The sequence below is a fragment of the Cydia fagiglandana genome, chromosome 22, assembly GCF_963556715.1.
Source record: "Cydia fagiglandana chromosome 22, ilCydFagi1.1, whole genome shotgun sequence".
Classification (NCBI taxonomy): domain Eukaryota; kingdom Metazoa; phylum Arthropoda; class Insecta; order Lepidoptera; family Tortricidae; genus Cydia; species Cydia fagiglandana.
The window spans coordinates 5,312,880-5,338,537 of record NC_085953.1 but is presented as its reverse complement, the minus strand read 5'-3'; the positions used below and the strand labels follow the sequence as shown (position 1 = coordinate 5,338,537).

Genomic DNA, 25,658 nt, shown 5'->3' with positions numbered 1-25,658 from the left:
ACTTGCCCGGTTTTTTTTATTAAATTTAGCAACGTCGCTTATGTGTGTTTAAAATACAGTCCCCTTCTTAGCGAGAAGTGATTGCCATTTCGTGCTGTGTGTCGCACTTGAATTCCTTTAAGAGCCAACAGGAGTGGTCATTCCTCCATACAAACGTACTCGACTGTTTCCTCCGTGGTTATTGAAGCTAAGAGCAATGATTTTTTGCTATACTAACATGGTGATGATGATTGTTCCAGAGCTCCCAGAACCGACTGCTGATCAAGAATGGGCGTGTCGTCAACGATGACGGAATGGAAGATGCCGATGTCTACATCGAGGATGGCATCATCAAGTGAGTTCATGCCATTCATTGTTACACCAGCACTCTGTATGGAGATCTTCTTTTGTCAACAAACTGCTGACTTTGAATCCTGCTGGCTCAGACGAGCTACCGCGAAAACCGAAGTTTGCAAATTGCGGGGACCTTTCTCTTTTACTCCAATGAAGGCGTAATAAGAGTGACAAAGAAAGATGCAGGTTATAGCCCAGATCACCCGCGTCTTCGAAGAACGGGCGGAGGGCCGGATAAAATTGGGCTAGGACCTCTAGGTAGTCTAGCCGCCCAGAGGCCTATGAAAAGGTCTCCTCACTGATCTTTTTTGAATAAAGAAATAACAAAATGAAATAAAAATTAATTAGAAATAAATATTTATTCGCTTTCTGGGCTACTTTTATATATTTTTCTATATTAGCGATTATAAAAAAAGCGTTGCTTTAACATCAACAACCACAGTCGATAACAATTTGAAAATGAATGCCAAAGTTTCCTTATACCGATACAAATTCATCATTAAACAACTATCCCATGGAACCACACATGACATAATTAACATAATTATAACACCCCGGACCAATTTGTCAAGGAAATACTCCACATCGGTAAATTAAAAGTTGAGCCGCCTTCCGTCCGGCCTCATACATAATCCATACATAAATACATCGCGTGACACGCTAATTCACTTTTAAAACGAAAGTGAATACGAGAACTTATCGGCTTTTTGTGGAAATGTGAGTAGACTATAATAGACGCAAACAATTTGACATGGTAATAAATGGTATAAGGATGTAACATAACCTGTCTATTGTATGACTAGACGGGCCCGCAGCTCCGCTCGCGTAAATGAAATAAAGTTTGTCTTATGTTTAGTTAAATACCGATATTATTATGTATTGAACCCTGCCAGGGTTTATAACTGTGATCTTATTTGTAACCGATATTTGGATAACTTACTTCGCAAATTTCTCAAAAAATTATGCGATTTGATAAAAGGCAAGATTGTATTTTTTCATCTACGTAGGTATTTATTTAAAACTTGTTTCAACATAAAATTATGGGGTTGCATTTGAATTACGCATTATAGGGAGGGGGGGAGGGAGTAGGACCCCACCCCCCGCGAACCCATCCCCAAAGTTAGGAAATCAATAGTTACCACGAAAATATATTTTTTATTTTTTGAGGTTATGTTCAATAATACAATCAAAGCGTACGAAAGGGTAACCAATTTGGAATTTTGTATACATATTTTTGAGCACTTTGTCCGTATACATGTTTTTGAGCACTTTGTCCGTATACATGTTTTTGACCACTGTATTTCTTTTTTGACAGCGAGTCGGGTGTGTTGTGAACGCAACATGAATATTATGATTTTGTTTATGAAATGAAATCATCTATTGTCCGAAACGGTAATATATATTGTTTTCATTGGCTTATGAATACTTCGAGAATCTTTTGTATTTTCTATAAGCTCAATCTGGAGAAGACCGTCATATAAAATTTTTGGTTTTGTTAAGACCGTCATGGCAAAAACTCTGGTATTTTGAATAATTTTACGGTTTAGACTCACTTGTTTTGTTGTTTTCGCGCGAGTGACTAAAAACAAGTGAGTGTAGACCGTAAAATTATTCAATGGTAATGTTATAATCCAGTAACTTTGTCGAATTTTGTAACCTGGCTCTTTTGCGTCAAATCCGGTAGTTCTGATTTTTTGCAGGCATGTTTATGATGTTGGCCCAATGAATAATCCAAGTTTGTGACCTCGGGCGCCGAACGCAACTTTGTCAAAAATTGAATAAACCGCAATTTTTTTTAGATTTTTGCGATTATAACCCTAAAGTACTAGTTTTTGATAGTAACTTCCTAGGGCGTTTTTAAAGTAGACTAAATTTGCTACAATAAGACACTAGAATTGTCTCTGTACATCTAATATTTTCCGAGATAAAGCCTTTCAAAATTTTATAATTTTTTTATTGGAAAATAAATATTTTGTAGAACGTGGCGGTGATGTATTCCATATAAATTACCTACCTAACCCTTATATTATACCTAAGAACTGAATAAAATTATGAAATTTTGAAAGGCTTTACCTCGGAAAATATTAGATGTACAGAGACAATTCTAGTGTCTTATTGTAGCAAATTTAGTCTACTTTAAAAACGCCCTAGGAAGTTACTATCAAAAACTAGTACTTTAGGGTTATAATCGCAAAAATCTAAAAAAAATTGCGGTTTATTCGATTTTTGACAAAGTTGCGTTCGGCGCCCGAGGTCACAAACTTAATTGGATTATTCATTGGGCCAACATCATAAACATGCCTGCAAAAAATCAGTACTACCGGATTTGACGCAAACGCAAAATGTATAATTTTACTGTATTATTAGTATGTCTCACAACAGTTTAAATTCGACTCTGGTATTTGTATACGTACGTCGCTCAGACACGGTCTGGACAGGAAGACCTTCGCTCCTCCTGCTACCGACCTTCTGTAAATGGAGAACGTGTACAAACAAGACAGAAGCGAAGAAAACACTGATTTTGATATAAAAATTACCCAATACCCTCCTCGGGACTCAAACTATCTCCAGACCAGATTTCACTCTTTGTTTCAGCGGTACTTATGGCGTACAAAAAATTCCTGGAACTGGCCACTTAGAAAAAATTACTGCCGTATTCGAACTTCAAGATATTCAGAAGTGACGACACGTACTAGATCCATTCTAGATACGTTATTATAGTTTAGATATCAACTAGTTCTCTTTTGCAGCGCAATTCGGGCAACCAATGTCACTTTTACGTTAGATAGCGCAAGATTATTAGATGTGAATTGGATCTCTAAGTCATATCCTGTGGAAATCGTTCAAGAGTATCTCCAGAACCGAGCAAATGTCAAATTGACAGGTTAGATCTTAAACATATCGTTATCGTATCTTGGTGATGTCTAAAAGATATCTAATAGATGTCTATTTCAAAATCCAAATCGGCCCCACAACAGTCAGAAAGCAACAGTTCGCTCCTCCTACTGTACCGACCTTCTGTAAATGGAGAACGTGTACGCTCTTAGAGGAGGATATAACCAACGGAGACGCCATGTCTAAAATTTTCGGTACAAAATAGTCTGCCGTTTTTTGCGGGGGAGGGGCACATTAAATGTATAGGTACGTCATGTCAGATAAACGTCAGTCCATACATATGGTTGACATGTGGTTGACTATTGGCCGCCTATTTTCGACAGAGGAGAACGCCTGTTAATGGCGGCTCCATTGTTAATTACTCCGAGTGTACACTGTACAAACAAGACTTAGAAGCGAAGAAAACAGTGATTTTGATATAAAAATTACCCAATACCCTCCTCGGGACTCAAACTATCTCCAGACCAGATTTCACTCTTTGATTCAGCGGTACTTAGGGTATACAAAAAAATCCTGGAACTGGCCACTTAGAAAAAATAAGTCGTCTCATATATCAGAATCCCGAAACTTTCAGTATGGCCCACGTATTAGGGGGCCCACTGGTTAACAGTCCGCCGGACGGTATCGGCCTGTCAGTTGTTCGGAACTGTCAAAATTTTGTTCTAACTGACAGGCCGATACCGTCCGGCGGACTGTTAATCAGTGGGCCCCTTAAGCATGTGAGGTGAGATACAGACAGACAGAACCTTTGAGTGTTCACTGTAATCACAATCAATTATACCTATCTTATCAGATATCATTTATCGTATATCGACATGTTTATACACCCTGTTTAATTAACACTTCTTACACGCAAACATGCATATCCTCGTAATAACCACTTGTAAACCGTTAGCGTGTGACGGAGTGACAGAATTTCTAGCCACTTTAATGGAAAGGGGATTACGATTATTTTTATTTATGAGATCATAACTGTAACTGTAGGGCTAAGATGGACGGCTCTTTATCATTTGTCATCATGCCTGTCACGTTCTAAGAAATATATAAGTGCAAAAGAGACGCATGGCATGACAGATGGTAAAAATGGGACCTTGATACGGCTTCAGCACGGATATGATTGTCGTTTTTGTCTACGTGACAGCGTGACAAAAAGGTATCCGTCACTTTCTGTAACGCGGTGTTAAATAGTGACACATAGGGCCAGTTGCACCAACCACATTTGACAGACTGATAAACGTCGGCCGGCGCGCCCCGGCCCTTTACTATGAAACTTTCCATACCTACATAAAAATTTAGCGAACTCTAACGATATGAACAGTTTGCTGCAACCGACCCTTATTTTATCACGTGGATAAAGCCATCCATAATACGCCCGCTGAACACCCAAACGTGATAAATTAATTATGACTTAGGGTTTTTCATGTAGGGTTACATTTACTAGAAAGTCACAGTTTTTCCTGACGCACTTAAATATCTACTTATAACGAGAATTTTGGTCTTTTGTGAGGAGTGTGTTTTGATAGCAAAAACTTAAAGAATTATGTAGGTATGGCTTTTAAAAGAACTCAGTGATGGTTCTTTGTAAACTTGAATATTATTTATTGTAAAACTTTGTCTAGATGCGGAATGTGAATCATTGAAAACCTGAAGATTTTTGTCGGGTTAAAGGGCTCACTATATTTTTTTACAGCCAAGAGAGTTTCAGAAATCAAACTCAGTAGATCTAGAACCCCCTGGTCTAGATCTACTACTACGCCTAGACTACGTATTTGACAGCACAAGTGAATTTTAACTATGTACTTTGTGGATTGCGAGCTTGCGACCGCATGTCAGTAATTTCGATTAAAATTCATTCATGATGCTATAAAAAACAACCAACTCCACCAACAAGTCTAATTAACATGTAAGTGCACGCGACTTTGCATATCCTGATAGTTTTAATTGTCTATTAGTGTATGACGGAACTGTGGAACTCTTAGTCACGCTTACGAGTACATATTTGATGGACATAACTACAGCGTAGATACTTAGGGGAAACAAAGTTGATAGTTAATTTTAAATGACCTAGTTATATATTTAGTAGTCGAAAAACTTTCTTTATTAACTTTTGCCACAGAACAAATAATAGTACTAGGTACAGAAGACTCACTCTCTAACAAAACGCGTCTGTCACGATCAGCACAGATATGACCGATAGGTGGCGACAGCGCCACGCGCGGCTTATGGCAAACCCCAAAATTGGGTTCGAACGGATGTACTTTTAGCTACCTGTAGCAAAGCGACGAAATCGCGGAGTGAGCCACGCCTGCTTTGGCTTCCATAAAGAGTGAATACGAGTAAGCGCTGCACGCTGGTGGCCTAGCGTTAAGAGCGTGTGACTTTAAATTCGGAGGTCGCGGGTTCAAACCCCGGCTCGTACCAAAGAGTTTTTCGGAACTTATGTTCGATTTTTTTTTTAATAGCCTATTTGAGTGTCCCACTACTGGGCAAAGGCCTCTCCCCTTAATTTCGAAATATGTTCGAAATATCGTTTGATATTTACAAGGCGTTTTCGGTGAAGGAAAACATTCTGAGGAAGCTGGACTGATCCCATTAAGGCCTAGTTTCCCTTCGGGATTGGAAGGTCAGATGGCAATCGAGTTCGTAAAAACTAGTCACTTGTGTGTCCGAAATATGAGAGTAAGTATGCGTTGTTGGCATATATGAGAGTAAGTATGGGTTAGTACAGGATTGATGCATTAGTATGCCTTGCCGTCCAACCAGTCCATGCAGTCCAATCTTGATATTACTTTAAAGCAGGCCACTGACGAGCCTTCCAAATGGATGCCGTTACAATGGATTCATCCAAATGGACGGCATCCTAATAAGTATAAAACATTGTACGTTTTTGACATTCACGGACCGATTTTGGAATGCAGCTACGCTATTTGAACTGTCTCTCGATTCGAACTGGAACTCGTCAGTGGCCAGCTTAACAAGGCCGCTACAGTGCTTACAGTTCATATTCAATTAAATGCTTTTTTCTGTTATGCAATTAAAGTACTAACACGTCAATGTGTTTAACCGACTCTAACATAAAAGATCACAGAAGGATAGATTTTTATTTCACGAAGGAAATTTAGGTATGTACAGTCAGCCAAGAAAGTGGTCTACCACTTTTCGACTCTATCATCTGATTGATAAAGTCGAAAAGTGGTAAACCACTTTTTTGGCTGACCGTACCACAGAAAATTAAAATTGTAGTTGGTGCAACTGGTGCCAAAAATGTATGAATTGTCATCATCATCATCATCATTCGCTTGCCCTTATCCCATTCATTTGGGGTCGGCGAAGTATGTCTTTTTCTTCCATACCTCTCTCTCGCCCGTCATCTCATCATTCACTTGCAAAAATCTTTCAAAAATGTATGAATTGTATGATTTTATAAACTATGTTTACGACGCGCGGTCTACTGCTTTTTAAGAATTTTAAAATTCACATGTGGTGTGTGGGTGGTCCTTTATTGGTTCTGCAGAAGTTATAAAACACACATCACATACACGTTCTCCAAAATCCACAATCAATTATACATTGATCTACATTTTAAAATCATAATAGTTAGAAATCAATGTATGTCATAAGAATTTATGAACTAGGTTTACATTTGAGTAATTTCCTTCATTACTAAAAATGAAATCGAACTAAAACTGATCTATTATAAAATTTAAACAATTTTAGCATTATAATTGGACATTAAATGGCCATTCAATAAAACAATTTTAATTGCCAGTAAAGTTGTACAACCCTATAAATCCGTTCTCGGTTGTATAACGTCGCGTTGCATTCTTGGCCGTATTTGGGCACCATAGCGTACCAAATTGCATACAAATTATTACATTTATAACGGTTGTTATCTAGGGTTGTCGATTAAGTAAGTACGTGTCGTGTTTGTATAAAAATACTATGGTTTTTTTTCGATGTTGCTTTAAAAGCGAAAATAGTTTGTTTCTATATTGCAAAGCTGAAAAAGATCCGTCCCTTTAATGAATATTGTGCAATGTACCTACTTAAATTAAACTGTATTACTTGATATTAGTGCAGAGGTGTCAATAAAACATGGACAATTTTAAGATACTCCAGCGCCATTTTGCAGCCTTTGAAGAAAATTTATGCAGTGTCACCTTACGGAATAAGTTTATTTTAACGATGCGGCGATGCATCTGCAGGACATAAATTGGTTCCCACATGTAATCTTTATTGTGGTTGATACCCTTGCCACGACGAGGACACTATGTATAAAAAAATTACTTAAAAATTCATCACCTCAGTTACAAACTCGAATTCACGTTTATTGTTCATTGATGAGTTCGTAATGTTAATTGGTATTAGATATTATTTATAATCACTTTACCTACGTCAATCTAGCGGCCACAAATGACCCACAAGTCCCACAACACAGTAATAAATAAAATATACTTACCAATTTGAAAACACAAATATAACTGACATTGTCTAAATTTATAAATCATCGGATTTGCAAGTCGCTTTTCCCTGCCGCCAATTTTTATGTAAGAATAAAAATACATACCTTTTTCAGATAAGTGCCAGCCCTGACATCCCTAAAGTTGAAACTATTATGTTTACAGCTACTTTGTTTACCCGGCAGCGAACCGGGACAGTCGTTAGGAACAATATAATGCTATTCATTATCTACATAGTCTACTTCACAACTTGACATGAGCACTATCAGACATAATGCGGAATTGGATATTTCAAACTAGAGGCAGCCCTGATATCCCTAAAGTTGAAACTATTATGTTTACAGCTACTTTGTTTATCCGGCAGCGAACCGGGACAGCCGTTACGAACAATATAATGCTATTCATTATCTAGTCTAGTTGACAACTTGACATGAGCACTATCATAGACTAGAGGGGGAGTCGTAAGTACTAGCCATACATGCCGTGCCATAGGAAACGTGATAGAAGGTATGTACAGTCAGCATCGAAAGGCTCCTCTACACGATGGGCCAGCGCCGGCCACTCCAAGGGACGCAGCCATTTTGTACCGAGGCTGACTGAAATAGCAAGACACGTCCGTACGTTTTCGTGAAAATACTAAGGAAAATAATTATGCACAACGTACCTGTACTCTCGCTATTCACAAAACCCACGCAATTTCTCTTTTCCACAATGCAAAGTTCTCACGCGTCGCGTTTGCTATGTTGATAGGTATCTACCTATATGTATATGTGTGTGCGTGTGCTTGCTTGTGTGCGTGTTACACAATGCGGGTCAAGCACCTGCCCGCTCCAATTAGTGACGTCTTCATTGTTCCCGGCGAATAGGGTTGCCACTTTTAATTATAGTCTGGCAAACACAGTATAACTATAAGTATACCTACACTATCATCTGACAAATTTAAAATGAGACGCGATGACTAATATTTTTTTGTTCACATTTTCATATAACCAGCTGACGATCTTTCCAAGTTTCCACCATAATACAACCGGCTAACGATTTTTTTAATTCACATCTAAACTATCATCTGACAAAGTTACAATCAGGATGCGTTGACAATTTTTTTTACATATTTGGGTGGCTAACCGTTCCTTAACCTATCATTGGAGCGGCAGCTGACGTCCACGAGGTAACACATCGCCCTTAACCACTTTACAAGTATATCACCCATGATGCTATTAGTTATGGAAATCCTTTCCTGGCTCACGAGCTACTGCGAGTAAAAATATTTTATAGTTTGCCAGTAGAGGTGTACTATGTGTATAATGTTCATGCCATGATAATGTACGAGTATTGTGAGAGCAAATGACTGCGATTTTCTCGTCAGGTCATACACCTGCCCGCTCTAATTAGTGACGGGTTCATTATTGCCGCTAGGGCTGCCAATAATGTGAAATTCAGTTTAGTGTTTAGTATGACCTACATATTTACATCTTAGAGTATAGTTAGACATAACAAATAAACCTTGTTACCTATGCCTACTCGAATCTAAAATTATACAGAGTAAATCATAAATCACAGTATATTCGTTAATAGTTATTCGTGACTATACAGGGTGATCAATCCAAATGGGTCAGTATGGAGAAGTCGGAAACTATGAGAGATAGCGAAATCTGTTCTTAGGAACCATGGCTTCGATTTTCGATTTAATAATAATAGCATTCAATTTTTTTTTAAATCTATCATACATAACCGGGATTCGAACCTGGTCAATATTCTTGTTGTTTGTTTGTATGGCAACTTTTAAACGATGCGTGATAGGTGGGGGGTGCTCGACCAAATATCATAGAGGGCCCCGAGACAAAACAAACTACATTAAAAAAAATTCAAAATGGCCGACTATTTTTTAATTTTTTCAAGTTGGTCCGAGCGCGCTGAGATTTGGCATGTGGCGAGCCTGGAGGCCCAAGATTACCATGTCAAAAAAAATTTTTGGAAAAATCCATAATGGTGGCGGACACGGGCAAAGTCAAATTTCCAAGTAGGTTAAGCGAGCCCGAAGGGCGAGCTCCAGGCCGGGAGGCCGAAGGCCGACCCCGGCGGAGGGCCGAAGGCCCGGAGCCTCCACCCCGACTCCCAAAACGCGAGGCCGAGCTCCGCGTAGGGCCGAAGGCCCGAAGCGTCACACGAAAGGGGGAAGTTGGAGCTTAAACATGACCCAACAATTTTCCTATTGGGAGCCGCGTTTTGGGAGTCGGGGTGGAGGCTCCGGGCCTTCGGCCCTCCGCCGGGGTCGGTCTTCGGCCTCCCGGCCTGAAACTCGCCCTTCGGGCTCGCTTAACCTACTTGGAAATTTGACTTTGCCCGTGTCCGCCGCCATTTTGGATTTTTCTAAATTTTTTTTTGACATGGTAATCTTGGGCCCCCAGGCTCGCCGCATGCCAAATCTCAGCGCGCTCGAACCAACTTGAAAAAATTAAAATAAGTCGGCCATTTTGAATTTTTTTTAATGTAGTTTGTTTTGTCTCGGGGCCCTCTATGATATTTGGTCGAGCACCCTTCACCTATCACGCATCGTTTAAAAGTTGCCATACAAACAAACAACAAGAATATTGACCAGGTTCGAATCCCGGTTATGTATGATAGATTAAAAAAAAAATTGAATGCCATTATTATTAAATCTAAAATCGAAGCCATGGTTCCTAAGAACAGATTTCGCTATCTCTTATAGTTTCTGACTTCTCCATACTGACCCATTTGGATTGATCACCCTGTATATATATGAAGATGAAGACAAGAAATATAGCGACTATTCCAACACTTATCCAAAATCATGATCTTCATTTTTGCCTAACAGAGCAAAAACATCTGCAAAATGAGAATCTGAAACCAAGTTCAATAGCGTGTTAATATCTACCTTTGTTTGGACAAGTAGGTAGGCTAATTACATAGACTAGGAATCCTCTAGACCGAGTTTAGAGCAATTATTTCATGCAACATGCAACTGATGATGTCAAAAATGCGGGGGTGCTATCTAAACTATCATCTGACAAAGTTACAATCAGGATGCGTTGACAATTTTTTTTACATATTTGGGTGGCTAACCGTTCCTTAACCTATCATTGGAGCGGCAGCTGACGTCCACGAGGTAACACATCGCCCTTAACCACTTTACAAGTATATCACCCATGATGCTATTAGTTATGGAAATCCTTTCCTGGCTCACGAGCTACTGCGAGTAAAAATATTTTATAGTTTGCCAGTAGAGGTGTACTATGTGTATAATGTTCATGCCATGATAATGTACGAGTATTGTGAGAGCAAATGACTGCGATTTTCTCGTCAGGTCATACACCTGCCCGCTCTAATTAGTGACGGGTTCATTATTGCCGCTAGGGCTGCCAATAATGTGAAATTCAGTTTAGTGTTTAGTATGACCTACATATTTACATCTTAGAGTATAGTTAGACATAACAAATAAACCTTGTTACCTATGCCTACTCGAATCTAAAATTATACAGAGTAAATCATAAATCACAGTATATTCGTTAATAGTTATTCGTGACTATACAGGGTGATCAATCCAAATGGGTCAGTATGGAGAAGTCGGAAACTATGAGAGATAGCGAAATCTGTTCTTAGGAACCATGGCTTCGATTTTCGATTTAATAATAATAGCATTCAATTTTTTTTTAAATCTATCATACATAACCGGGATTCGAACCTGGTCAATATTCTTGTTGTTTGTTTGTATGGCAACTTTTAAACGATGCGTGATAGGTGGGGGGTGCTCGACCAAATATCATAGAGGGCCCCGAGACAAAACAAACTACATTAAAAAAAATTCAAAATGGCCGACTATTTTTTAATTTTTTCAAGTTGGTCCGAGCGCGCTGAGATTTGGCATGTGGCGAGCCTGGAGGCCCAAGATTACCATGTCAAAAAAAATTTTTGGAAAAATCCATAATGGTGGCGGACACGGGCAAAGTCAAATTTCCAAGTAGGTTAAGCGAGCCCGAAGGGCGAGCTCCAGGCCGGGAGGCCGAAGGCCGACCCCGGCGGAGGGCCGAAGGCCCGGAGCCTCCACCCCGACTCCCAAAACGCGAGGCCGAGCTCCGCGTAGGGCCGAAGGCCCGAAGCGTCACACGAAAGGGGGAAGTTGGAGCTTAAACATGACCCAACAATTTTCCTATTGGGAGCCGCGTTTTGGGAGTCGGGGTGGAGGCTCCGGGCCTTCGGCCCTCCGCCGGGGTCGGTCTTCGGCCTCCCGGCCTGAAACTCGCCCTTCGGGCTCGCTTAACCTACTTGGAAATTTGACTTTGCCCGTGTCCGCCGCCATTTTGGATTTTTCTAAATTTTTTTTTGACATGGTAATCTTGGGCCCCCAGGCTCGCCGCATGCCAAATCTCAGCGCGCTCGAACCAACTTGAAAAAATTAAAATAAGTCGGCCATTTTGAATTTTTTTTAATGTAGTTTGTTTTGTCTCGGGGCCCTCTATGATATTTGGTCGAGCACCCTTCACCTATCACGCATCGTTTAAAAGTTGCCATACAAACAAACAACAAGAATATTGACCAGGTTCGAATCCCGGTTATGTATGATAGATTAAAAAAAAAATTGAATGCCATTATTATTAAATCTAAAATCGAAGCCATGGTTCCTAAGAACAGATTTCGCTATCTCTTATAGTTTCTGACTTCTCCATACTGACCCATTTGGATTGATCACCCTGTATATATATGAAGATGAAGACAAGAAATATAGCGACTATTCCAACACTTATCCAAAATCATGATCTTCATTTTTGCCTAACAGAGCAAAAACATCTGCAAAATGAGAATCTGAAACCAAGTTCAATAGCGTGTTAATATCTACCTTTGTTTGGACAAGTAGGTAGGCTAATTACATAGACTAGGAATCCTCTAGACCGAGTTTAGAGCAATTATTTCATGCAACATGCAACTGATGATGTCAAAAATGCGGGGGTGCGCGGGACGAGGGAGTGAAGTCCCGTGCCGTGATTGGTCCGTTCAAAGACACGGAGACACTTTCGACTCGAACATGGAGTAAACACGGTCACACAGAGACACTTTCGACTCGAACATGGAGTAAAATTACCGTATGCGTGGCAGAGGGGGTAGCGCGACTATGCTCAGTCTGGAGGATGTTTTTTCTGTGGCTAATTATAATAAGTGAATTAAAACAATCGAATCGAATTGATCCGTCGGTGGCCCTACACAGGTCAAACACCTGAGATAATAATTGGTAGTTACGAGTTTTGCCGACTTGCCTAGTGAGTTCATCTCACTGGTGTCAGGTAATTAGTACGATTAGACTGTGTTAGCACGTCTAGTACGTGCTAGTGCGTGCTAGAGAAAATAGTGTTGTGTTTGCTGTTTTAACCTTTTTTAATTCGAATCCAACTAAAATTTAAAAATATATTAAATTAAAAAAAAGATAATTGATACATGTACATCATCATCATCATCTCAGCCTATATACGTCCCACTGCTGGGCACAGGCCTCCTTTCATGTACATACTTAAATAAAATTAAATTGGTGGTATAGGACGTCTTTCCGACAGTTATTAAAATATTATCAAATAGTACTCAGATTTTAAGAAATGAAAAATTTGTGTTAGTTCAGTGACAACCCTAACACTAGAGCAAAGTGTAATGCACGTTAGTTCCATTTTGACTTCATTAACGTAGGTGGCATAGGTACTATATATATCAGTACACAGTTTACACAGTTCTAGTATACATACAGCGTGGAAAGATAAGTCGGGCCCTGGAGGGAAACTACCTTAAATCCTTAAGCTGGCTCATTTTACTTAAAGGAGACATTCCTTTAATTTTAAAAAGAAACAAAACTGCATTCAAAGTTTTCCTAAAACTCGCTTGCCTCGCCCGGGACGCTCGAACCGACTAAAAAATCCAAAAAATAAACACTCGCAATTTTATTCTACTAGTTTCTCCAAGAAACATTAGGTTAGAAACATTAGAAACACTCGTTTGTCGTATAAAATATCCATAAAATCTAATATTTAGTACTCGAGATTTTTTTAGACAAGTAAAAATGAAGAAAAAAAGAAAAATCTTTAAATGCAGTTTTGTTTCTTTTTAAAAATAAAGGAATGTCTCCTTTAAGTAAAATGAGGCAGCTTAAGGATTTAAGGTAGTTTCCCTCCGGGGCCCGACTTATCTTTCCAGCCTGTATATATCAGTACACAATTTACACAGTTCTAGTATACATATATACGAGTATAGGTACTCAGTATAGTATACGTTACGTCTAGCAATTCTAGAATACGGAACGTAGGAGTCGGCCATTTTGGCCGTCAAGCGTGAACCGTGACTGGGAACGCGTTTTGTTTCCGCTAAGATCAGTAGATAAGTTGATTTAATTACATATATCTCACCTAATTTCCATAGTAAGTACTACTGTAATAAAGAGTTTTTACCAAGGCTTACTTATTATTTGAGAGAAATAATACGGTGCATTGGGGTAACTTCGACAACGGGGTAATTTTTTTAAATCGCTATTATCTACTAGCCATAAGCCATAAGGCATCTTGCTTACTGCCCGATTCGAACTTTACGATACGTCAATAAATAGATCTAGAAACGATATGGATCAGATGTGTCAGTGTCAAAAGTGACGTTTTTGTTTGAAGAAACACAATTTTTGACACTGGCAAATCTAATCCATAACGTTTCTAGATCTATTACAATAAATAAAACTAAATAACTTCACTACATGCGTCTGTCTGTTTGTGTGTATGTTCGCGATAAACTCAAAAACTACTGAACGGATTTTCATACGGTTTTCACATATCAATAGAGTGAGTCTTGAGAAGCGTGTAGGTATATAATTTGTTATGGTTTTCTGTGACCTGTGTGAAGCCGGGGCGATAAAGATAAAGATAAAAAATATTTTATTCAAGTAGGCATATTACAATGCGCAGAACGTCAAATAAACCTTTACCGGCTCCAATTGTACACCTCTGCCCCGAGAAGATTTAAATCCCCCCTCAATTGGAGGAGGGTATCCCAATATGGGATCGGCAACAAACTCGGCGGGACACATCTTTTCAAAACGTTATTACATCTTATATCTAGGCGGGTCGCTAATAATACTATAAAACTAAATAATCTATATGCGTCATATTTCTACCGGCAAATGGCACATGTATGGTTTCATGGTAGTAGAAAGAAACTGGCGTAGATTTATTTTAGTAAATACATATTTTATCATATGTTGTTTTTAGGGTTCCGTACCCAAAGGGTAAAACGGGACCCTATTACTAAGCCCTCGCTGTCCGTCCGTCCGTCCGTCCGTCCGTCTGACCGTCTGTCTGTCACCAGGCTGTATCTCACGAACCGTGATAGCTAGACAGTTGAAATTTTCACAGATGATGTATTTCTGTTGCCGCTATAACAACAAATACTAAAAACAGAATAAAATAAAGATTTAAGTGGGGCTCCCATACAGCAAACGTGATTTTTGACCAAAGTTAAGCAACGTCGGGCGTGGTCAGTACTTGGATGGGTGACCGTTTTCTTTTTGCCGTTTTTTTTGCTTTATGGTAAAAAGACTCGCACTTGCCCGGTTTTTTTGTTTGTGTTTTGTGGACGTTTGTGCCGGGTACGGATTAGGATATAGATTTATGGCTTATTATTATGTGTTTTGTAATGACCAATTTCCTTTTAAATTTGACGATGCGTGTAGCGGATGACATATGTGAAAGTATACATTTTATTTTGACGAAACCTGAGATGGATGAGCTATCTGTATGGTGACGAAGCCTGCGCTGTGGATCTGATTATAATACGAGTTTTGTCTAGTCTAGTGTGAAATCAGCTGCTTTGACAGTTTCACACATGTATACGGTAAGGCACCCATAGAAACCCTATTATGTATCTATAAAAACAGTAATTACGCCTAACTAAATTCGTTATGCCTTGCCAGATATGCCATATAACAGCTTTTAGCGCCTTTTGTTTACCTTTTGCCATACAAAATGAACCAGTTAGCAAGTTATGGCAGCAAAAGTACGTTGATAAGAAAAGTTTAATGAAATATAGGCAAAAAGTAATTAACTTTTTTTTTAAAAACCTGAAAGATTACCTACAATAGCCAAAAAAATATTTTTTTAGCACTTTTAGACACTAATCAAATACCACCCGTATAGATATTTAAGGTCAATTGTTTCCCAGACTCCATGTAACGCATTTCGTTAAAGGAACAACAATTGATCCATTAATTCCATTAATTGGCCGGATTGGTTAAATCAGTTTCGTGAGTCAGCGTTCTATTGGCCCCTATGAAGTCTATTTATGACGCTTTTCAATTTATTTTTAAATCTTGTTAACTCCTTTCATCATTGATGATAATGATGATGATGAACTCCTTTGGCTTAAAGGACTCGCATCAAAGCCATAATCAAAAAAAAAGTTAACACCTTATTGTCATCAATGTATACAGGGTGTTTTGTACAAGGGCCATTTTTTGTGGATGATTAAATATTGCTTTAATTATAAAAGCTTTTTTTGCCTCCTTTTTTAGTGCCGCTATTTCCATTTTATAGTTCACTGTTAGTTTATAGTGAATTGTTAAAGTTTGAAGTAAATAAACCACGTATTTGTCATTATTGAGAGAGTTGAGAGACATGTTTAATGTTTTGTCAAATTCAATAGTTGAATACGCTTCATTCAAAGCATCATTAATCTTCATGAGGTTATAAATTGATAACTATAACTGAATACATGATAAAAAGAGGCCTTATGAGCCTGATATACAAATAATACATAATAACTTTTGTCAGGTTTGTGATCAGGATTCTGACGTCGGTCACGCGCATATATTTATGACTATACCTTATATGTCAAACAATACGTTTTACAATATATATTATACATTTGTACCTGTCTGTAATTCAATTTAAAAATCGGCAGTGTACTGTGTACCTATGTGTGTACTGTTAACGTAAAAAAAAACACCTCGAACACGAACGCACTGCAAATTATCGAACACAATACACAACCCTACTAAGTCGATATTTTTTCTAATAAGTCCATTTTATGCTGGCTATTCTGGCAATTCCCGAAAGTTATTTTGAGCAATTTGGAGTCTTGTTATCAAATATTTGTTTATGAAAAAGTAATCGTAGTTAGTCGGCATGCCTACTCGCGAATACAGGGTAATTTAGATCGACCGATATAAAGGGCGCGGTGGAGTGCGTGCTACTCGAAGTACAATAACCAAAATTAGTTTGCTGTTAGGCTTTTACTACGTTTGTAGATGAAGGACAATATTTGTCAGATTCGATGTTTTTTATATATAAGTAGTTTTTTCTTTCATAAAAAATAAAATAAAATAAAAAAGCCTTTAATTTCTCAACATCGTTACACAAAAAAAATGATAATTTATAAAATAAATATAGATTAAAAGAATGTATGAGAACCTCTTTTTTATAGGGTATAGGCCTCCTCCAAGGTTTTCCAGAGCTCTCTGTCTGAAGCTGTCGTTATCCAGTTTGGGCCAGCGACCGCCTTGAGGTCGTCTGACCAAGCGCGTGCGCGGCTTGCCTCTGCCGCGCTTTCCTGTGGGTCCGGGCCACACCGTAGCTGCTTTCGTCCAACGACCATCCTGCAGTCTTGCCAGATGGCCTGCCCATCTCCATTTTAGCTTCAGTGCCTGTAATAAAAAGTCTATGAATTTGGTTTTTTCCTTAATTATCACGTTGCGTACTTTGTCTATTCTTCTAATTTTTAGTACTGACCTTTCCATGGCTGATTGACATGAGCGTATGCTCTGCTTGCTATTATTAGTCAGTGGCCATGTTTTTTTTCTTTCATATCAATAAAAAAATATTAAAACTGTTTTACATCTCCACTTGACCAAGTCGAAAACACATCTAAAATTTCCAATAGATTTGAGCGCACTGTGGATCTGAATGAAGGCACCTGGCATGCTGTTATTATTATTTTTTTGTGGGTCAATAAATTGTTTGATTTATTTGAGAGCACACTTCATGTTGAGATCCTTAATTCCTTAACCAATGGCAAAAGAAACTTTGTCAGTAGACGAGCTGACGCTGACGTAACTCCCGTGCTGTCACGCAACGGCATATTGTCACGGCATTGCGCGATATAAGCGTAAATCGACAGCAAAAGTTCACAAACTCTGAGAGATTGGTTAAATTGAGTGGAAAGGGCAATGGTCCTGCGATAGATGTTGTTAACATCCCATTGTATTCTACTATTAACATAATGCATGCCTAACTAGCGAAAGAACCTTGTGTACTTTAAAAATACTTATTATTTTTAAAGGATTCAGATCAGGTAGCAAACAGCTGAAGATTATTCTCAACTCTCAACTTATTCAACACCGTATTTCACAAGGAGACTGAGTGCAACTGATTGATGGACACTCAAAGGAGACATATGATTTTCGGTTGACAAATACCTAAATAACTATAAAGAAGACACATCATCTTTCGTGGAAATCTATTTCATATATATAACAACTCACTGACCTGGCCACAAAAGATAGAATATGATCTCCTCAATATCAGCGCGTTTTTATCATAAATTGCTATCTTAATAAGAGTAGGTGTGGGTTTCGAGTTCAATACAGTTAACGGCGTTTCAATCGTAATCGTAATCGTCAAATTTGACGTTTCCGCGATTCTGGAGGTCCTCTTGAACGATTTCGACAAGTTATGGCTTAGATATCCAAGTCACATCTAGTCGATATCTAATGTAATTCTAGTTGATCTCTATATCGTTTCTAGATCTTGTGATTATCTCGTTTCCCGAATACGCGTGTATGTCTCCGTATTGATTTGTTTCTGCAAGTTTATAAATCAATAAGAAGTGTATGTAAGTATAAATAAAGCGCTTTACTCTTATGCTGTAATTTTGAAGTAAATAATGAGTTACGTAATAGACATGCTACTTGAGATTACTTCATTAATAAGGTCAAAGGTCAATGCACCTTAACTATAACGGGGAACTTCGAAAGAAAGTGCATGTGGTAATTTAATTTGAAAATGACAAATATCTGTAAAACCTAATACATTACTTTAGCAACACTTACCTACGCTACTGCAACGCTTTCCGTAGCATCTTGCTTTCTGTTCCTAAAACTGAGTAGAAATTGCTTCTAGCTTAGTATTTGTCATTTTCAAAACCCTACTTTAAAATATATCACAATATTCACAATGTAATCGAAAGATATTATTGGTGTCATGTTTGCACTCACATCTTCCCAGTGCCCTAAAATCTCTAAAGAATTATCTTTAGCTACCTGGAAGTAACATAATACGTCACCTTTTAAAAACAAACTTGACCACAGAGTCCACAGACCTCACACTATATGGGCACGGATATGACCTGTTACCGCATTAGCGCTTCCTGCGCGCCACGCATCCAAATCAACGCGGCTCCAATTTGGATTGTTGTCGATTCGCTACGGTACCATCCACTGACTATTCATAAACTTTATTGTGAGGAAATAAGATCTACCACTGATCAGTGTGTTACTGTTCAGAAACCTAGTCATATTATGACGCCATTTTCATTTCGATGTCATCGCACTCCATTTGTTAGGTATTTATTTCAAATCGATGTCTATTTTATGTCTGGATATCAATCAGTTCATCTTTACTACAGATAACAAAGAACCATATTACATTAAAATCAAATCTGTCACCTTCATACCGAGGTCGGGATTGTCGGGAAACTGCAAAAACAAGAGACTGTGTAGTTAAGCTCGATATATCTTTTGTGGCTTTCGCCACATTAGTGTAGTAACCGAAACTCATACGTCCCACTACCATGTTATTAAGCGTAATATTTTTTTTCTAAGAAGAGCTACCTATACGTTTTTGTATTCCAATATTTTATTACATTATTAGAAAAAAGTATTGCATGTTCAGCAGCTTTTAGCTTTACAACAAATAGTTTTAACAAAAAAGGACCCTACGAAAATTTCCCTGTATATTCTATAGTTTTTATTTCTCCACTCAGTCGTGCAGTCATATTAACAAATAAAATTAAATTTGTTAGTCCGTTGTTCTGTCATGCGTGATTTATTATTTAATTAGACTTGAATGATCAAGAAATAACGACGTAAACGGTTAATTAGACGTGAAATTGGATTCGGCAGGTTGTCTATTCTGAGGGCCTACCGAAAACCCGTTCGACGTGTTGCCTGGGATGTCATACTTACGTACGAATTTACAAGAGCGACTGAGAGGCAACACTTCGAACGTCGTTCGCGGTTTCTGCGGTGAGGTGGAAGAAATGCGAGTCATTGTTCAGGTAGGACGGATAACCAAATATTGTTCTTTACGAATTTCTAAACTTATTGAAATTAGTAACGCTTAGTCTATCAATTCTTGTGTGGAGCATGCCGAATACGGGGATAATGTTAATTGAAACTACAGACAAAACATCCTCTAGACCAGCGGTCGGCAACCCGCGGCCCGCGGGCCGCATGCGGCCCGCCAACCTCTCGCTTGCGGCCCGCGAGCCTCCCTGGCTATTTTGTAGGTACGAGTATGTAATACTGACGAACGACAATGTCTGCTAAAGTCACAAATATTACCAAAGTGCGGCCCGCGACATCTTCGTTAACTAATATGTGGCCCTTGGCTGCTAAAAGGTTGCCGACCGCTGCTCTAGACTGAGCATAGTCGCGCTACCCCCTCTGCCACGAATACGGTAATTTTACTCCATGTTCGAGTCGAAAGTGTCTTTGTGTGACGTCCGTCTTTGAACGGACCAATCACGGCACGGGACTTCGCTCACCTCGTCCCGCGCAACCCCGCATTTTTGGCATCATCGGTTGCATGAAATAATTGCTCTAAACTCGGTCTAGAGGATTCCTAGTCTATGATTGAAACAGACGGAAAACGCATTCAATTGTTTATCGTATTCTCGCGCACTAATAATATGAAAGCCAATATGCTTGACCGTTATATTTTATTTAGCGACCATTGATTTTATACTTACCTATCTGTATATATTAAGGGGCCCACTGATTAACAGTCCTCCGGACGGCATCGGCCTGTCACTTGTTCGGAACTGTCAAAATTTTGTTCTATTTAACTGACACAGGCCGATACCGTCCGGCGGACTATTAATCAGTGGGTACCTTTAGAGCAGCGGTCGGCAACCTTTTAGCAGCCAAGGGCCACATAGTAGTTAACGATGAGTATAAGTTGACGCGGGCCACACTTTGTTAATATTTATGACTTTATGAGACATTGTCGTTTGTCACTATTACATACAAAATAGCCAAGGCGGCACTCCGCGTGTGCGTGTGCGTGTGCGTGTGCGTGTGTGTGTGTGTGTGTGTGTGTGTGTGTGTGTGTGTGTGTGTGTGTGTGTGTGTGTGTGTGTGTGTGTGTGTGCGCGTGCGTGTGTGTGTGTGTGTGTGTGTGTGTGTGTGTGTGTGGTTATCACTTATTTCACTGTTTGATTGCATTGCGTGATTGCGAGATACGATTAACTTTCTCAATGGAAATCATCATTGGATCTGTAGAGAGTGTAGAGTAAACAAAAACATGTGGGCTTGACCTGGCCACCAGTGGGCGTGGGACACTCGCTAGACTTGCTAGCCTTGGGTTATTTTACTTATTTTGCATGAATTGCATGGTTATGCAAAATAAGTAAAATAACCCTTTGCCCTAGGTAAAGTAGCACCATACGTACTGTAGAGATCGTAACCTATTTCGCAGTTGGTTAGGGGTTGTGTACAAATCACGCGAGGTGTTTTTGGCTACTTTTTGACCCCCCCCCCTCCCTTGGTGATATTTGGTGAGGACCCCCCTCCCCCCACACAACCTCACGTGTATTTTTTTAAAATTTTTTATTCAACCTTAATAGAGATAAATAGTGTTGTACATAGAAAATCTTGGTTATTCTTCTATTTTCTTTAAAAATACTCGCTATGTAGTGCAGAGTAAAGATATATGTTTAACGAAACCGAGAAAAAGTATCTACTCATGTGGTAGGTTTTTTTTCTTAGTTTCGTTCACTGTAGAAAAATACACGTGACGTGAGGTTTCCTTATACCCCCTCTCCCCCAACGTGATTTATCGTGATTTTTTCGTGACCGCCCCTCCCCCTATCGAACCTCGCGTGATTTGTGCACAAGCCCTTAAAAAGGAAGAGCCACAAAAGTCATAACTGCCATTACAACGAAAGTGTAAAATAACAAAAAGGCGAATGTTGCGTGCGAAATCGAGTGAGAATTCACAACAGAAAACAACCTTATCGGACATCGCGAACCAGTTCCCGAGATAAGTGTGCAGAGTATACAGTACATACAGAAACTAACTATACAGGCTATACACAACACACAACATTGTAAGTACAATGACTGCTTAGAGCATTAATAGCTAGGAGTCGCCTTTAAGAGCTTACCCCTCTGCCGAAAATCTTGCACAATTGTGCAAACTTTTGTATGGACTGACGTTTATCTGACATGGCTATTTGTATGTGACGTAGGTACGAATCATGTACAGTCACCTGCAATAATATGTCACTCTTCGAAGGCCGCAAAAATATGTGACACGCTCTTGTGGCTCTACAAATAAGATCGTGTGAGATATTTTTGCGGCCTTCGTTGTATAACATATTATTGCAGGTGACTGTACATATAGCCAATTAGCCATACATTTGAAGTGGCCCTCTCCCGCAAAAATCGGCAGACTGTTTTGTACAGATAATTACAGCCAAGGCGTCTCCAGTTACTAAATCCTCTAAGAGTGGCTGCGAAATTGCATGGACACATTTTGATTGGATCGGACTAATTTGTTACTGGAACAAATAAGACGATTAATTAATATGTAAACAATCACAAGTTGCGTGCTGATGATTTTTATCTACTGTGACATCGTCATAAGTGGCATAATTCCGTATGTTTATAAACATCATTAACATCAAACATGTCGCCTTCTGGTTATGTAATCGATTACACAATCAACATAAATATCAACCTTATCATTTAGCTGATAAGACTCAAAACAGGTTATAACTTTACAAGACTTTACAAGCCAATGTGGTTGGGAACTGCCGAAGGTTTGCATAGATGGCGCCATCATAGCTTGCCCTTTTTAGCGTTCCGTATCCAAAGGGTAAAAACGGGACCCTATTACTAAGACTCCACTGTCCGTCTATCTGTCACCAGGCTGTATCTCAGGAACCGTGATAGCCAAACAGTTGTCACAGATGATGTATTTCTGTTGCCGCTATGACAACAAATAAGTACGGAACCCTCGGAAGACTTGGTGGGTGAGTCCGACTCGCACTTGTCCGTTTTCTTTCTATGAGTTTTGGCTTAAAGGGCTGGCATCCAGGGCATAAACTTCCATAAAAAAAAAAATTAGACAACTCTAGGGATTGGCAGGGCAAGCTATGCTGGCGCCATCTGCTAAATACTTCGACCGGCCAGCCCCATTATTAAGTTGTCATACACTTTTCGTCCACACTAGTAAACACAAACCAAACTGACGACCGGAGTCATATCTCTATCTCTCTCACCCTACCTTCGACCACGCGAGCGTGAATGAGAAGTTGTACGACCCCGGCCGTCAGTTTCCTTTGAGTCTACTATTGACTATAAGGATTTCGCCCTTATTGCAAAGATATTAAGGTCCATCTACGGTCAAATTGTTTCATTTAGTATGTAGTCGCCGAAACTATGTTTTATTTACAACCCTATAACTATGGGATAAGGTACACATTCGAATATCTTTGACGTCCTCGGTATGAAAAAGAACGCGAGTCTGCTAAAGTTGTTATTCTTTCGGATAATTAGCTGGTTGGTGTGCTATGTGATTATAAACTGTGTTACGTTATATATAAGGTACATATTTGTATGGCTTGTATGTGAAAGAAAGTTTAATATTGTGTGAACTGCTAGGATATTGCTGACAATGCTGACATAACACGATGTAAAGCGAAAGTATGGGAATTTTACTTTTTACACAAAAATGGAAGTAAACGTTTAAATAGTGATTATTGTACTTAATATTTCATTGTTTTTAACAAACTCTCTTCAGACGTTTTTTTTTTTATTTTCGAGAGAGAAACTTTTTGTTTCCTTTAAACTACTTTTTTAATACAGTTGCTCAAAAAGTGCTACTTTACGTAGCTGTTTAGCGTGCGGAAAGTTGGTTATCTCGAACTAGTGCTTTTTACTTTCCAATTTTTTTAAATTTATACTTGTTCCAATTCACGACTACTTATTGATGAGTGTTAATATTAGTTTCCTTTAAACGTCGTAATCAGCATAAAAACCTACCGTTAATGTAAGAATACGAAAAATATTACATATTTCATATTTAATTACTTACCTCTTCATCATTGTAACACGTTTATTTTTTAATATTCAATATTGAAAATTCCGTTCTTAATAAGTTGACTGAATGGAACGGAATAGCTGCCAAACGCCCATAGATATAATATACTTAAAGACGACGTCTAACCGAGCTGTCACTGCTACCACTTTTGTTTAGTGTACGATTAACAATGTTTTTCTTATTTTTTCGCAACTGTATTAAAAAACGTCGTTCGATACACGTGCGGAAATGTCATTCTTCACTCGTCCCGAGTCTTGCCACTCGCCTGCGGCTCGTGGCAAGATATCTCGGTACTCGTGAAGTAATGACATACCTTCCGCACTAGCATCGAAATGTACTATTACAGTTCATATGGTGCTATTTTACACTAGTGCGTGAGAAAAATAGCACTTTTCGTGCGTAAGTCAAAAGTTTAAAGGGCCATATGTACTGTAAAATGTTGTACAATACACGTGCAACAGGCAATTCGTAACTGGTGTCGATTCAAATATTTTATTTTATTTATCGCCACTCGTTTTGAATTTCCTCTTTTCCGCACTTGTATCGTAAATAACTATAAAGCGTCCGTTCCGTACTAAGAAGGCAAAACAGAAACCCTTTAATTTGCGACTGTCTGTCGGTTAGTCTGTCTCATCTCTAATGCATTAATTTAATCCATTAAAGGTATGTACTGGGTACTCCCTTAAACTACGTCCAAAACCACCGGTGGACGGGCAGCAGCGTCCCTCAAATTCGGTGTAGGTACTCGTCTGCGATCGCCAACCCGCCTGCCAAGCGTGGCGATTATGGCATTCACCCCCCATCCGGCACGTATGGAGGTCCAAGGGGGAGGCCTACGTTCAGCAGTGGACGTCTTATGGCTGAGATGATGATGATGACTGGGTATTTTATTTGGGACCCCAACTAATCGAGAGTAAAATTATGATTCTCCCTTAACCTCTAGCGGCCCACCATAGAAGGAAAATTGGCAATCGAATTTGAATCAACGGTATTAGAAAATAGAGTTGAATTTGTTTTGTTTTAAAATCGAACGAAACAAAATAAAAGAAACTCTATTCCATTTCATTAAGATTTAAATTTCATTGGAGGTAATTTGTACTAGTATTAGGACATTGAACCTCAAGAGGTTAAAAAACATCGACGTCTGATCAGCTTAAAATCAAATGTATGAAACAGCCATTTTATATGCAGAATAGTTGAAAATAAACCCTGGGGGCCGATTTTTGAATTTCGACCACTCGATTTTGTGTATTTCGTTAAATAATATCTCCACTACTATTAGGCATTTAAATTCTACTAATAGAATTGAAATCGAGTGGTCAATACCACTAGATTCCAAATTTCAATCTCTCGTATTAGACTGGTCATATTTTTCATAAAATCGATTTCGACTGGCAAAGCATATTACTTTTTGGCAACCGGATTTTTTAACCTAATTACACCCCGCTGAATCCGAATTTGCCGGTTGCTCGATCGAAATCTTGACCGGAAATGAGATATTTGACATTAAAGGTCCCTTTTTTCAGTTTTTCGTAAATAACTCTTAAACGGTGGCGCATAGCAAAAAATATTCTATTACATATGTATTCTGCATAAAATTGCCTACAAGAAA

At 38.9% G+C, this 25,658-nt stretch overlaps 1 protein-coding gene across 1 annotated transcript in view; it reads left to right on the top strand.

Annotated features, from left to right (window-relative positions):
- LOC134675428 (dihydropyrimidinase 1) overlaps positions 1-25,658 on the top strand; it is a 181,309-nt gene that overhangs the window by 10,359 nt on the left and 145,292 nt on the right. The window contains exon 2 of the mRNA XM_063533691.1: positions 240-334. Coding sequence (XP_063389761.1) covers positions 240-334 — 95 coding nt within the window. The remainder of the gene's footprint in view (positions 1-239; positions 335-25,658) is intronic.